The sequence below is a fragment of the Netta rufina genome, assembly GCF_964035555.1.
Source record: "Netta rufina genome assembly, chromosome: 8".
NCBI lineage: Eukaryota > Metazoa > Chordata > Aves > Anseriformes > Anatidae > Netta > Netta rufina.
This window is the reverse complement of record NC_140131.1, coordinates 21,202,069-21,216,998: the sequence shown is the minus strand read 5'-3', so window position 1 is coordinate 21,216,998 and position 14,930 is coordinate 21,202,069. Positions and strand designations below refer to the sequence as shown.

Below are 14,930 nucleotides of genomic sequence, written 5' to 3'. Positions count from 1 at the left end.
ATGCACCTCGCAGCTGCAGGTTTCGGAACCACATGAATGAATCACTCTCCTGGTAGGGTGCCGAGGTGCCTCTCCCCCACAGCTCGGCTGCTGGCAGAGGGAAGCATCCCACTTGACATTTAGAGGCCTACAAAGCATTGGAAAATTTCCCTGTGGGATTTCACGCCTCATTTGTGCTGACATTCAGGGGGCCGTGGCAGCTCCCGAAAGCGCCCTGCCTAAAAACTGAGCCCGTGCTGAGCGCAGGCATCGCACCCAGCCCGCTCGGGGGTGCTCCTCGCGTGTCCCTGCTCCATCCCCAGGTACCTGGAGCCCTGGCCGAGCAATTAGAGGAGCTGACAAGGCGGCGTTGGGGGTCAGGCTTGCTCACGGTGCCGCAGAGATCATCAGCAGAGCTGGGATGGGGTCGGAGGCCAGGATGGAAATGTTTGCCCACGGCAACGCCTCAAATTCTCCGCTAATGACACTGCCACCGCTCTGACGGAAAGGATCTGAAAGACTGGCTAATGAACACAACTCGTTACCGAAGGCCTCCTGGGCATGGGATGACAGGGTTTCAGACAAAAATGCATCCTAGCTCACAGCAAAGTGACAAGACATTGTGCACTTCGGCTCCAAATAATCACCCTGATGGAGCTGCCAGTGTGCCGTGCTAAGGCACGCTGCACAAAAGCAGCCACTGCTAAGAAAGAAGACAGTTAATCCCAGTACAAAGTTTGTTTTACTTCAAGAGGACAACCTAAGCACCCTGTAAGGCTCTTGTGACACCTAAATCCAACGATCTGGCTTGCCACAGTGCTAACAGCTGTTCTTACAAGGGGAAGGAGCGCTCTTGTACCGACACACAAGGAATAACCGGGGAAGAGGATCCCACAAATGCTGTTTGTTGGTTTCACCCTTCTGAAAAAAGTCTTTCTTTTCACCCTTCCACGAAAAAGTCTTTTTTCCCACTAAAAATTTGCACTTGAACTCCAAATGCCCTTTTATTTTGCCTTGCCAATTCTCAGCAGGGCTGAGATGCAGTCAGGTATCCTCCAGCAGCTGCCAGTGATGCTCAGTATTGCCACCATCCTCTCCCCCCTCCATCCATCCATCCATCCATCCATCCATCCATCCATCCATCCATCCATCCAGGTGATGGATGGCACAGTTGGGCTGTGGTGGGAGCGACCATGGGAGAAGCAGCGATCCATTCCAGCTCCAGCACCCGGTACGACTGCTGGGAACTGCTTCAACCACCGTGATTAATGAGGAGTGGGGGGCCGCTGTGAGACCTGAACCAGCCCTGGAGCCTTCCGCTAGGTTTCCAAACAGCAGCACGTTTCCCATTCATCTTCATCTGTTCCGGCCTGCTTGAACCTCCCCATGAGTAAGAGACGGTCCAACACCTTCCTGCAAAAGCCCATTAATCTAGGGATGATGGCTCCTGCCTTGTCAGGTCACATCTCTATTCCTAGGTAAGGCAACGACTTTCAGAGTTTTCATTTATGCTAGCTTAAAAAAAAAAAAAAAAAAAAAGCACAAAAGCAAAGACACAAGGAGTTACACATCACTGCGGCAGGATGGCTGCTTCTGAAGCAATGCTGAGAACGCAAGTGGAAGCACTGAGCTACAGAAGCAGCCCCGTGCAGTTACTGTCAGTGTCCTGCACTGTTTAATGAGAAATTGTGTGGCAATTAAATTGTCTTAGACCCGGGAGTTCTCCACTGCTTTTCCAAGCTGATGGCAGCTCACGTCCAGCAGTCTTATCTGGGGTATCTATTAAGGGTGTGGGAGTGGTACGGAAGGAGAGACACTTGCACAAATTCCCAGGACACATGGCTTAGCTTTGGATTAAATCAGAGGTCATTAAACAGCTGGGTACCACCCACGCCACAATGATTTCATGGAATAAGGGGTGTGAATCACACTGACGATGGAAGCTTCACATAAACCACTACATCCTTCCCTCAGTTACAAGATAAAATCCCATATAGTCAATTTTAAGCCAGCAGTTGTACTTGAGCTCACTGCCATGTTCCTGAAAAGTCAAGGTAAGCACACAAACGCTCACACCAACTGCGAATCACACGAAACAAGAAAATGATGGAAGCACTTGAAGACGCTTAGTTATTCAAGCACGGAAGCCAAATCTGTATTCTACACGAGCCAGGTATTTCAGATGACACCACGGGAGCAAAAAGCACCAAGACGAGAAAAATGAGAGGCAGCAGGAAAAAGCAGGAGGCGTTACATTTTACAAAGAACAAAGTGAGTGCATGTGTCAGGCACGATGCTCAGCACTCTCCTAGCACAACACAACTCCAGTTGCACTGCTTCTTGATGTGTTACAGTAGGAGCCAAACTCCTAAATACAACCGCTGGATCTGAAGCATTGGGATTTAATGGCTTGTTTCCCCGGAGGCACCCAGGTTTCTGTATGGGTTACCTGAAGCACTGCAACGTTCAGCAGGCCAGCTCTGGGTGAACCACTTGGCACTGCCAGTGCTAAAAGGCAGAGGAAGGGGAGGAAGAGCCGGGGACAGAGGTGGCTGCTCCGCCGCGCCGCGGCTGCGCAGGGAGGCACAGGCTGCAGTTGCTGGGTCGCTTAGAGTTACAGATCTGCCTCATTTGCCTGGGCAAACATATCCCGGAGGACTATATTTACAGAACACGGCCTTTGCTTCCCATTCCTTTGAGCGATATAAAAATACTGAGAATTCTTCCTTTGGGAGCTTAGCAACAGTTGCCCTTTGGTTCCCGCTGTCTTCCCCGAAACGCGGTCGTGTTCCTGAGCTGGCGGCAAAGCGGATGGCTCGAGTTAGCGCTCGTGCACGCAGCCGCTGCCTGCTCGAGTCCCCCGGTACGGGGCTCTCGCTTAAGAGTCACTAACTCAGGAGATGCTGGCTCGGAGGGAGCTCTGTAAACAAGCTGGATTCCAGCACTGCGAGAGTGCCAGTCTGGGAGACGAGACGCAACAGGATTGACTTGGGTATCTACTGGGTCTCTCATTACAACTGCAAAGAGCAGAGAAAGTTGCATTTTGCATCCAAATCAGAAGGAAGAAAAGTAAAGGCTTCTCTACGGGAAGAAAGAACGCACCAGCCAAGCAATATGAGGTCTTGAACAGTGATCCTTTGGGGAAACTGAAATGCCAGTCCAAAGCCTACAGTACCACCAGGACAGGGAGGAACCTTACAAACCTACAGCAGGTTGGGAAAAGGCAGTCCCGCATATGCTGCATACACCAGCCACACGTAACAAGGTGGCATTTCGACATTTGTTTAGCTCAAGTTGTTTTCCAAGCAGTCTGTGAAAACAGAGCACAACAACGCCACGAACGCGCTCCGTACGAATTAGCTGGCTTTCAACGCTGACAAACCCTCCCAACCACACCGTCCATCTTCACGCAGCTGGCAGCCACAAAACTGAAAAATTGCAGAGCAGCTACAAATTATTCACTGTTCTGACTCCGGGAGGAAGACAACCCTCCCCAGAGGGCTGTGATGTTCCCCAGGACTCCCAAGGAGAACAGGCTGGTGTACGTTACCTGACCTCCCAAGAAAAGGCCACAAATTACCCTCTTCTCCTGGCAGCTGAAAGCTGTCATTCCAGACTTATAAGTCATAGACTTGCAAACAGAGGCATGAAAGTCTGTTTAAATAAAACTCTCGTTAAAACAGCAATTAACAGGTTCATTACTCACTGAAATTTAGAACAGGTCCAAGTAGCAAGGATCTTTACCAATTTGACACTTGCTTTGGGCAGTGCTTGTTCCTAGCAGCAAACATCCCTAGCCCCAACAGTTGTTTTGTAAATAAGAGATGAGTGTTTGTCTCTGCTATACTTAGGCAGACAGAAAGCGTGGGGGAGCAGTGCTTCTGCTTCCAACAGGAACATCGTAAACACTCGGTAACAGCCCATCTGACTCCAAGTTGAGAAAGAACTGGAAATCCAAGCAAAGTGCTCAGATAACATGTTAACAGATTTTAACCAAAGAAAGAAGTTATAACAGATCCAGCACACTAGGAAGCGCATTTGTGGCAGCATGGGAATAAGCCAGCAGGGCTGACAAGGCATAGCAAGGTCTTCAGGGAGCACTCTGAAAATCACTGCCAGTCCAGGCACGGTGACATTTGCAAAAGCTGTGCGAACGTTCAATTTCCAAACACGGGGAAGCTTCCAAATTTTTTTTGCATGATACCAGCAGCTATGTGCTATCGACTGCCACTAACAGAACGGGACAGACCAAAGCTGGGAGTCACCAAGGTCTCTCGGCAGCTGGAACAAGCCCATGCAAGGCTCATAAACACCTCATTACAGCCCACTCCCTGCCAGATCCCAGGAGCAGACAGCAGTTGTGTATGGCAGCGACAAGAACAAGGGTCAGCAGCACTGGCACAGACACAAACCTCAAGGGGATAAGATGAGGTCAAGTTCTTAAACAGGACGTTTTGACAGATGCTGGTTTTCCTCCTGTTCCAAACAAACCTACCCCAGCCTGCCCATGGGAGGCTCTTCCAGGGTGCCCCCACACGAGGGAGAAGCATTCATCAGGCTCCTAAAAGCAGGCACTGTATATAAAACGTAGAAGCACCGACTGCAGCCAGGCAATCTGTATTTGTCTCATCTCGCGGCTTAGCAGCTGTGACTAACGGGGCTGCAGGGCTGGGAGCAAGGAGCTGCAGGATGGCACCGAGCAAGCAACTTCAAATGGGAGCAAGCTCTGCGGCTGTGGCAGCAGGAAGGAGATGCACGAGGAGCCAGGCGATGAGCTGCAACACCATCTGCCAGGGATGCTCCCTCGGCGGGTTCGTGCGTGCACCTGGATGCAGAGCGCCCGACTTCCAACCTTCAGCTCGCCCCAGGGCGTTTCTGTGCCACTAGGACACCAGGCTTGGCAAACATTACATGTGTGACTTGAAAACAGCCATTTCTTGGCCACAGGAAGGTTTCTAATAACCCTGCTCCCCCTCCCCAAAACCAGCAGGTTAAGTAGAAGCACACCTTGAACACCTCTCCCTGCCCTGCCCCAACCGTATTTCAGGATAAGTAGTTGCTCACCAGTGTGTGTAGCTGCTAATTCCTGGAGATATAGGAGGCGTATATTTTCAAATGAAAGAATACAGCTTTTAGGGCGTCAGAACAATGAAAGGCAGGGCGACTGCCTGAAGTGCAGAAACTAAAAGCTTTTTCCTTCAGAACAAGAGCAGAATCAAGTAATTGTCGTTTCCAGGGAGATGGGGAACTTAGGGATCAGAGCTCAATCTGCAGTTAAATGGATTGGAAACAACTCCCTGCCAGCTGCAGAAAAAACATGGATAAAAACATGCAGAAAAATCCAGAGAGGACATTTTCCCAGCACTGTGAACATCCCCCTGTGTCCAGGAATGATAGACTGACTTTAGCTGTTCAGGAAAGCCAAGGGAGAAGAATTTCCTACATCCTCCTTTTCCTTATCCATCCCCCATCCAGCCTCCCGTCACAGCAAGAACTGACAGGTATTTATTTCAGTTTCCTCCTTTTGAGAGAGAAACCTGAACATTCTTTCTGACACTCCTGAATCACAGCTATAAGTACACTGCGTATGCAAAAAATACCCAAAGGAAGATCTTAAAATACTCTTTGCAAGCTAGGCAGCCCTTTGACTTTCCACTGAGATATTTCACAGGTGCCAAAAGACAAATTCATGCTTCAAAGCATGAATTTCCTCTCCCACGTAAGAGGAAAATCCCATGACTTAGCCCAAGATGTTCTACTAAACAGAAAAGCCTGGTAAGACATATTGGCTGCACCGAAGCTGCATGTGGGAGATTTAAACAAGTACACACCACAACCACTCCTCACAGCACAGAGCCACCAATGGAAAACCAACTCAGAACCCCAAAATACAATGATTTAAATGCAAAGAACCAATGCTGTGTTTTCATACTGCTATCACTCTGCCTAACTTGGTAAAAAAGTGACTGAGTTGTCCACCAGGATTCCTTCCAGTGTGTGTCCTGAAAAGCAAAAGGAGCAGGGACTGATAGGTAAATGACTTTCCAAAGTAACCCATACCTTTGTGAGTGCTGTAGAGGGCTGCAAATGTCACCACGAAGAAGGTGGTGGAATATTTTCCAGCATTAACCAGATGAAAGGCCCGTTTATTATCGCGGTAACGGCGCAGGCACTGGATGAATCGCAACCAAGCAGGGATGCACTGGACAACTGCTCTCACTCCGTAGGAGTAGCTGTAGCAAATCTGATCTTCTGCAAGAAAAAAAAGCATCAGGGATACAGAGTCAGTAAGTTTAACAACTCCTGTTGTCTTCCTTTCTGTCAGAGCAGTACCAGTGTACCTGAGAGTGCAATGCCCCATCCACATCTTGTACTTGTGCATGCACACGTTTGCAACTTGCACACGTACATGCACACACATTCAGAACAGCAAGAGACTCAGAGAGTATTCCGATGCCCTTTACGCTATCTTGCAGCTATTCAGGTGACGTGACATCAATAACACATCCAGACAGATAATCTTCTAACTCTTTCACTGCTGCCAGTGTAATTAACATGCAAGAAGATTAGAAATAATCTATTTTTAAATTTACTTTGTGCTTTTGGCACTGCTGCGAATAACCAAATTAAAGATGGAATTACACACGGCCTTCTCGACTGAATTTTTGTGCATAAATGGGAGAGCATTCCTAAACCCAGCAGGACAACTCAAAAAGACTACTTTGTCTAAGATGTCCTTGACCCATTTTTAACTTTTCTTGCATATTATAATAGGAAAAAACAGCTTTCAGTATTTTTTTTTCTTATTTTTGTTGACTTTCTTTATTATTATTTATTTTAGTATTTTAAACAAAGACAGGGCATAGCCTGACCACAGCTTGAGCAACTGGGGTGAGAGGAAACTACCTCTAAAATAAACACCCCACTGATTAGCAAATGTTTGTTTCTACTCACACTAATGGAGACAGGTTCATTAGCTGATAATTATTCCAAAGCACTATGTTGTTATTGCAGTGTTTGGAGGACAAACCATTATCCACTCAGTTGTTTTATAACTTTTTTTTTTTTTTTAATAAATAAATAGTTAATTCCAACACTGTCTTAAAGGGAAGAGAAAGATCAGATTGGAAAAACAAAGCAAATACTGATGCTTATCGAAGCATACCACAATCTCTCATAGCAAGTGTCAACACCATCAGACAACACAATTTGCCAGCAGTCACTGCTTAAAGTGGAAAGAAAACAGCCTGATCCAGTAGGAGCCAGGGACTATTTTGTGACTGGAAGGCCAAAGTCTGCCAACTCCGGGGCTCTTCTGACTAGAAAGGAGAGAGGCACAGCATCAACAACCCTGGTGTCGCAGCACCAACCCTAACTGAATAAGGGGCAGCACCAACTAAGGAAGTTTCTCCATCCTCTCTTGCTTTAGGATATGGTGATGGTGCCTGTAAGAACCAGGCTACAGCACAAAACATTGTGGTTCACGGCCTTACACAACCCATTTTCATGCTAAGCAACAGGCTAAAAGCAAATACATGGTTAAACGACTTGAATAAAACAATGCCAGGAAAAGGGTTTTGTCCTTCCAGTCAAGAAGTGCTCTGCCTACAGTCAGACGAATACGCAAGTCAGGCCAAACAACTGGCTTAGGGAACAAACATGGATGTGAAATGCCATTTCTCTGGATGGAAGCAAGAAACGGTAGAATCTCTAATGGCATGTTTACAAGGAACGTCAATTATTTTAGTTTCCTATGTCACTGGTAGGCCTCTTCAACACAGATGCCCAAGAAGTGGCTTTGCTTGGTGCTTTTCAGGTCATTCTGACAGCATCCGCAGGGGCGTCCACATTTCTCTACCTGTATCTGCCAGAAGTCCAGCATTGTTCTCCCACTGAACCTCGAAGCTGTAGAAGCAGATCATGTACTCCAGATCCATGAGTATCACGACCAGGCTGTTGAGCTGATCAGCCAACCAGAAATCTGCGAAGCCTACTTTGTGGAAGGGAGCCGTGAACACTCGAAACTGTCAAGAGAAAAAGGAATAATTCATATGACACAGTGGCAAAGACACCTCACCGCAGCAGCAGGACATTGCAGCATTGAACAAATATGGAAGTAACAGAAACGCTTCAAGATTTATTGCTGACCTTTTGCTCCTGCTGAAAAAAGAAAGATAACTGTCTCTCTGCTTGAAGTACAAATAAAATTCCTCCTTTCAGACATCTGATTTTTCTCCTATTCACTCCCTGATTTTTTTTTTTTAATATTTTTTCCGCAACTGGAAGAGCCCAGCCTCCTCCAACCAAGCTCTTTCCCAGAAACTTGGGGTCTCTGTGTAGGAGCTCTGCTCCTCCAACTGATCCTCATGCTGACCAGCACTTCCTTTCAGGCATTTATGTCGTATCTACTGACGTCTTCCACGTTTATCTTCTGCCTCACACTTAGTATCAGTTAGCTTACAGACCCACAGCTTGGCCATTAATCTGATCGTGGCCCAATTTACTTAACTCGAGCTGTTCTTTGGTGTTAGAAGCTGTACCAGTGGATATTGTTACTCAGCTGGATCTCCCAAGCCCTCTAGCACAGGAAGAGTTAAATAAAGAGCAGAGGAAATCCTATTAAGTGTCAGTTAGACTCCATCTCCATCCCAGTCCACTTTCCCTCTAAGCCGCAGCAGCAGTTTTGCCACTTTCAAACCAGACGGTTTTCATGGTCCATTACCTTTGATTACAGCTCTCCCTGCCCAGTTAGTTATAGCTACTAACAGCCAATTTCTCCAAGAGACAGCACCAGCATCATCCTGTAGTTCAGAGATTTATGAACCTTTACATTAATGAAAGCACAGGCTAACACTGGTCTTTACATTGCTCTCCTTATTAACCTAAAGGCACGCAGTTTCAGGAACCCAGGAAAGGACTGACACGTTCCCATCCAGCCCAGAATGCCAATTCAAGGCTCTGGTCCTAAATTTCAAAGCCAAATAAGGGATCAGGACTTCGTGGCATTGAACTGCAGATAGGGACCTTGACCCAGAAAGCACTGTGTTTGGTAGGACAGCGCCTAGTGCAACAGCTCAAATGTTAGGGAGCTCTGCTTTGAATGCAGTCCTGTTGTGGAGCAGCCTCTGCAGAGATGAGAGAAGGCAGAGCACCCGTCCTCAAGAAGTCCATCCTCCCTAACCCAGCAAGGCCCTGCTATCTCCACCCAACGCTCCCCAAGGATGGGAGCTGCTGTCTGAACGCTCCTAACCCCACTGTGGTTTCTGACCAGGGCTGCTGCACGCTGCCCCAGGCACAACCCAACAGTCAGAGGGTGCCAGCACTGCCTGCTGGCAAATCCCCGTTGCACAAACAACCTTCCCAGCTCAGCAGTGCCTGCAACACCCTCTGGTGAAGATGGGCTCCGAGAATAAAGGCATGAAACACCAGGAGCCAGGGACAAACTTAAACTTCAAGCGATCGATTGCGATTATATTTGCACAGCTCCACAACCCAAGCGCAGACTTTCTGGTGCTGATACTGCAGTTTCGCTAAGCGCTGAGACAGGAGATGTTGAGCTAGAGCTGAACACTTCCTAGACTTTCACCTCGCACAGCTATGCTCCCTGCAGTTGTTTCCCCATTCCAGCACCCTGCAGGGAGGACGGTATGGGGATGCTATGCCATTCTCTGCGCTCTGATCTGATTCCTCTTGGCGAGCTGCTCCCCTCAGCCTACACAAGTGCATTCAGCAGGCTCCTCGCCTGGCAGCAGAAGCAAAGAACGCTCACATGATCAGGATGCCACGTAAGGAAGAGAGAAGGGTCTGGCACAGGAATTCAACTCACTACGAGCTAAATAACTTTTTCATCCAGAGGAAGATCAATGAAGGAGTAAACTGCATTTCCTCATGGATTATCAAATCAAATCCCACTCACAAATTGCAACAAGCAGGTGATGAGCACAGGTGGATGCAGAAAGCCTCCTAGCTCTGAAATATCCCCCTGATTTGGTCCTAGAACAACTGGAGGTACCAATAATGCTCTGCTACGCCAAGTACACCATTTTGGCCAGAAATGAAGCACATGAAATGTGAAGACAAACACCCATCAAATCAAAATTTGGGCAAACAGTACATTTCTAGGAATTGCACTATTTACACCTCCTTGCACCCAGATAGCTGCTGGCAAAAGAAGAAATAAAATACACCCAGCCAGCCGATTTCATATGATAAGAATTAGAAAAGCCTAACAGCTATGTGCTCTGTCTGGCCTTTTTTCCCCTTCCCCCTGACACACAGAAGTACTGTGTCATTTTCCACCATTAAGGTGATCTTGCATTTTGATGAAGCTTTTCTCCCCAGGAAACCTCGGGATGAATTGGCCTCTGCACATTAAAGACACGTCTGTGCTGCACACTGCTGCATAGTCTGGAGAGAGCAGGTACTGGGAAGGTGCTGTGAAGCTCTGTGAAGACTGAGAATCTCACCCTGTTAAGATATTAAGGTAAATTAGCACAGATATTGCTCACACAGACCGCTGCCGGTACTTCCCCTAACACCAAGGGACAGCAGTAAGACTAATGAGGCTTGGGACTAAAAGGTACGTCTGTGAGAGGTGGCTGAACGCTGGAAGGCAAAAAGGGAGAAACTGACACAGTAGAAACCTAGGAAATCAAATAGCAGAGGTAAGCGCACGGAGGTTAACTAGGTGTGTGTAGAAATGCAAGCACACGCTTGAAACGTGACTCTACATTTCATCTCTGTCATGTTCCAGATAAAGTTAATCGTCTTAATTGGCATTAAAATGATTCTACGGATAACGTCAGCCAGCCCAACTCTCTTCTGCTGAATGCTCTCAGAGCAGTTCTAGCAAGAATAAGGTATCAAGGGAACTAAACTGACGGAAGTTAATTTAAAAGGACATTCAGGGTTGGGACGAACACATGAAACAACTGTTTTTGAAGAAACTGAAGAGCCATCCAACAAGTTTGAAAGCTGTTCTTTTGGATTCCCACCTACAACTGGAACACAGATACAGCACGCGTATTTACATTTAATTTTCCAGGAAAACAGAAGCTGGGTCTTAAATGAGTAATTTTGTGTAAGACCACAACAGATTTGCTGAAAAAAACAACCTGTGAACATAATTTGAGAAGCAGCAACCTTTGCAAAGGTTTCCTCTCCACCAGTGAACCTCTCTTTGTTGGCACTCTCCCATTTGGGGCTGAGAAGCACCTGTGCAGCTGTGCCTTAGGGCCCTACAACCCTAACCAAACCATTCTGCTGCATTAAGGGACAAAGCTATATGCAGCTGCATATGTGAAGATTACGAGCAACTACCTGCAACATAAGATAATAATACACTTGTAGGGACAAGCAGAAGTTGTTTCAGTAACCCCATCCTTGCAGTCAATACCTTATCAGGTCTGCTCTATAAATACACACGTACAAAGGCATACCACTCCTCTTTCCTGAAGATTAGTGATATTTGTATATATTTCAACTGCTACAGCTCAGCTACAGCTTTTTATCTCTTATTTATTTATTTTAAAATCAGATTTCAGACTTACCAATAGTTTGAGCAGCCAAAAACGGGACTTGTAATATAAGGTTTTGGTAGGGTTGATGAGAAAAAGCAACATGAAGCCGTACAAGATGAGTGGATTCACCTGCATAGGGATGTAGGTGAATTTACCATATATACATGCCAGCAGGCTCAGGCACCACAAAACCCCCAGGAATCCAGCAATCTACAGAAAGACAGAAAAAAATGCAGATACCTTGTGAAAAAAATAACTCCAAATCCTACAATGAGCTCTCATTATAAGAAAAGGGAGAGCAGTGCTCAATCCTGTAATCTAATCAGACTTCAGCAACTTCCTCTTCTAATTGTGTTACAATTCCTTGCCAGGAAATGGTGCAGGATTTATCCTCCTGATACGCACAGCTCAGCCACTCCTAACAACCTGCTCTGTTTACCTCAAAGAGATGTTGATGGGACAAGTTGCTGCGGGGATTGAGTTCAAAGATGAGGACATGATTCACTCCAGCCTGTCTCCAGCCGTACGTGTTGATACCCAGGAGAAAGAGGAATTCTATCAGGAGAAAGCCACCTCGATAGATTCTCACCAGTGGCCACACATTTGGTCCTTCTATAAAAGCCACACCTGACAAAGGAAAAGATGAAACAGCCATAATGATAGCACAAGGCATGCCACAAATCAAACCTGTGCTCCACTTCCTCCTGCTGGTTCTCAGACACTCAGCTCCAGCCCATGGAAACAGGGTACACTTGTAACTCATATAGCAGCTGGAGGACTTTTTGCCTCATCTGTCAGAGGATTTATGACTATTCTGGGGAAAAATTGCTCTCCAGCTTCTGCAGTCAGGTCATTAACAGCATCTCAAGTCCCCTGTCTCACACTACAGGCACAAGGGACAGCGCTAGCATAAATCATCTCTATATTCACTTAAAAGTTCTGATTTAATGGAGAAGAAATCTCAACAGACCGAGATACAAATATTTCAGCTCCCCACAAAACCAAGAAGTACAATTTACAGCATTTAAAACAATGCTAAACTGTGCCTGATCACCCAAGTCCATACAACTGTAATGTAATACATATTCATAGCCAGCAATATAATTTCCAGCCGCACCCAAACAGAATATCCAACGCAAGGCAACAATATGGGAAGTCTGTTTCTTCCTTTGTTCGGTCTACAGGGTTCTGAAAACAGATTTGCTTAATTTCAAACAATGAGCAGCTGCACTCTAAACCAGCAGCTTTTCTAGCACAAGCCCCTTTGCAAAATACGGTCCCTCCATTGCCTGATCTGAGTTTTATGAGAAAAACACAGCTGAAATACAAGTGTTCAAACCCTCTATTTTGCTTTCACTGAGCATTCCTCATCCATATGCCTTTTAAAAGCAGAAAAGAACAGGCACTTTTACAGAATTGATGCTGAGAATTTATTTTCACAACCCTCCTGCCTGAATTACAGCCCCAAGTTTTTCAAACTTTTCTTCACAGAAAGCGTATCTGTAAGACACTTCACTTGTACTTTCTATCACATCAAATTATGGAGGAAAATCGTGCAAGGAACAATGACTGACAAACAGTTGCTTTAAACTTATAACCTAAAGCGAGTATTGGATTCAGGCAGAAAAGTCCAAGTTTGGACAGAAATGACAAACATGCAGAAGCTGAAAGAAATGAGGCTTAAGTACAGAATTACAAAAGCACATCTGAAATGCCTCCAGTTGCTTACAAACAGGACACAGTAGCCCTAAAATACCGAATAAGAAATGCAAAAGCTCCCAGAGAGACCAGAACAGATACGCTGTGCTATCTGAGACAGAACAGCAAGACAAAGGTTTATCCTGTGGTGAGCACACTTCAACACAACAATATAGCATGTGCTCTCCACAGCCAACACCACTAATCTTGTTTCTTCACTCCCAGGGTGGCAGAGGATCCTAACTGTAGCACTTGAACAGCAGCTGATTCTGGAGAAAAAGCAGATATGGAACGATGCGTTGAGCTGAGCTGTGGAAATACAGATGCTGTATTTTTGTGTACGCCCTTCTCCGAAACCAAGGCCCTACCTAGCACAGCTTCCCCAGTGTAAGGTCTAGATGTGATTCCTTTCTCACATCTCCTAATTTAACCATGTTCTTCACCACAGCTACACGGTCTGGCAGAAGAAGCTCAAGGACCAGCTTGCAAGGCTTTTGTGGGCTTTGTCCAGCAAAGCCTTACAAGGCCTCAAACTGGTGCAGCACGGACACGTTTACGCCAGCTATCAGCCAAAAGAAGTAACCACAAGGGGCCAGTCTGGGTGGGAGGAACCATCTCGAGTGCCATGAGAACCGAAAGCATTCCCCAGCATCTCAGGGTGAAGAATCACACCTCCTCCTCCTGCATCACCTTCTGTGTAGCTTGAGCTAGTCAGACTGAGGGTGGAAAAACACAACGTCTGGTAACAGGCACATCAGTGGAGAACAGAGCTAAGGTGCAGTTATGAAACATTTTTCAACCACGTCTGAAAATTCAGACTTTTTCCTTTTTTTATTTTGTATTTGAGTTTACAGACATTTCTGCTTAGGCAAATAAAGGAAGGGATCTGGCCTGAGGGAAGCAGAAGAACTGGGGGAAACTGTCCTGCTTTGCAGCTACCGCCCACCCCAGCCCCTTGAGGCTTTAACTCTGCATTCCCGGCCTCTCATCAGCACGCTTTCCCTCGGGAGAAGCTGTGCTGATACAGGAGCAGATTAAGACCACAGCTCCAACATAACCCATTGCGCAGCCCTGAGGTCTGTACCCAACCCCAAGGCAGAGAGATTTTCCATTTATCTCTCGTTTCCACTTAAATCCAACACCACACATCAAGTCACTTCCCCACGTCAGCAGGTACGTGACACTGGATTAACTCGCCCCTTCAGTAACTGACACCAAACGGCAGATGCGGGCTCCTCACGAGGTGTTCAGAGGAAGATCTCCCTGGTGACAACCCCAACACCACCACAACCGAACCATGCAGGCTCTCGTCTTGCCTCAAATGTGTTTTAATATATCTCTGCGCATTCCTTTTATAACTTGCAAACAAAATTACTCACCTAACTAAGGCTAAGTGTCATCCATGTGAGTACCCTAAGACCGTGAGTGCCCGATGACAAAGACCCACACCACTTCCCTGATGCAGTCATTACTGTCACGGAGAGATTTTACACTCAGTCACGCAAATGCCACTGCACAGCCACGTTCTTCCAGCTCAGAGCTTGCCCTGCCACCGTGCTCCTTCCCAAACCAGAGACAGAGCACTGCTGCAGCACGAGCAGTAACTTGTCTTCAGATTTTGTGTGCAGTCTTGTAGGTTTCTGATTAATAAAACATACACTTATTTCCGCGGCCTTTCAACCCCAATTACACATTAAATTGGCAGCTAGTAAAGCTGATAAAGAAACAGTGAGG

The 14,930-nt window shown here is 46.6% G+C and overlaps 1 protein-coding gene across 1 annotated transcript in view; it reads right to left on the bottom strand.

Annotated features, from left to right (window-relative positions):
* XPR1 (xenotropic and polytropic retrovirus receptor 1) overlaps positions 1-14,930 on the bottom strand; it is a 96,049-nt gene that overhangs the window by 8,679 nt on the left and 72,440 nt on the right. Inside the window, exons 8-11 of the mRNA XM_084291530.1 lie at positions 11,938-12,125; positions 11,529-11,708; positions 7,838-8,003; positions 6,040-6,231 (exon numbers count right to left, since the gene is read on the bottom strand). Of these exons, the coding sequence (XP_084147656.1) occupies positions 6,040-6,231; positions 7,838-8,003; positions 11,529-11,708; positions 11,938-12,125 (726 nt within the window). The remainder of the gene's footprint in view (positions 1-6,039; positions 6,232-7,837; positions 8,004-11,528; positions 11,709-11,937; positions 12,126-14,930) is intronic.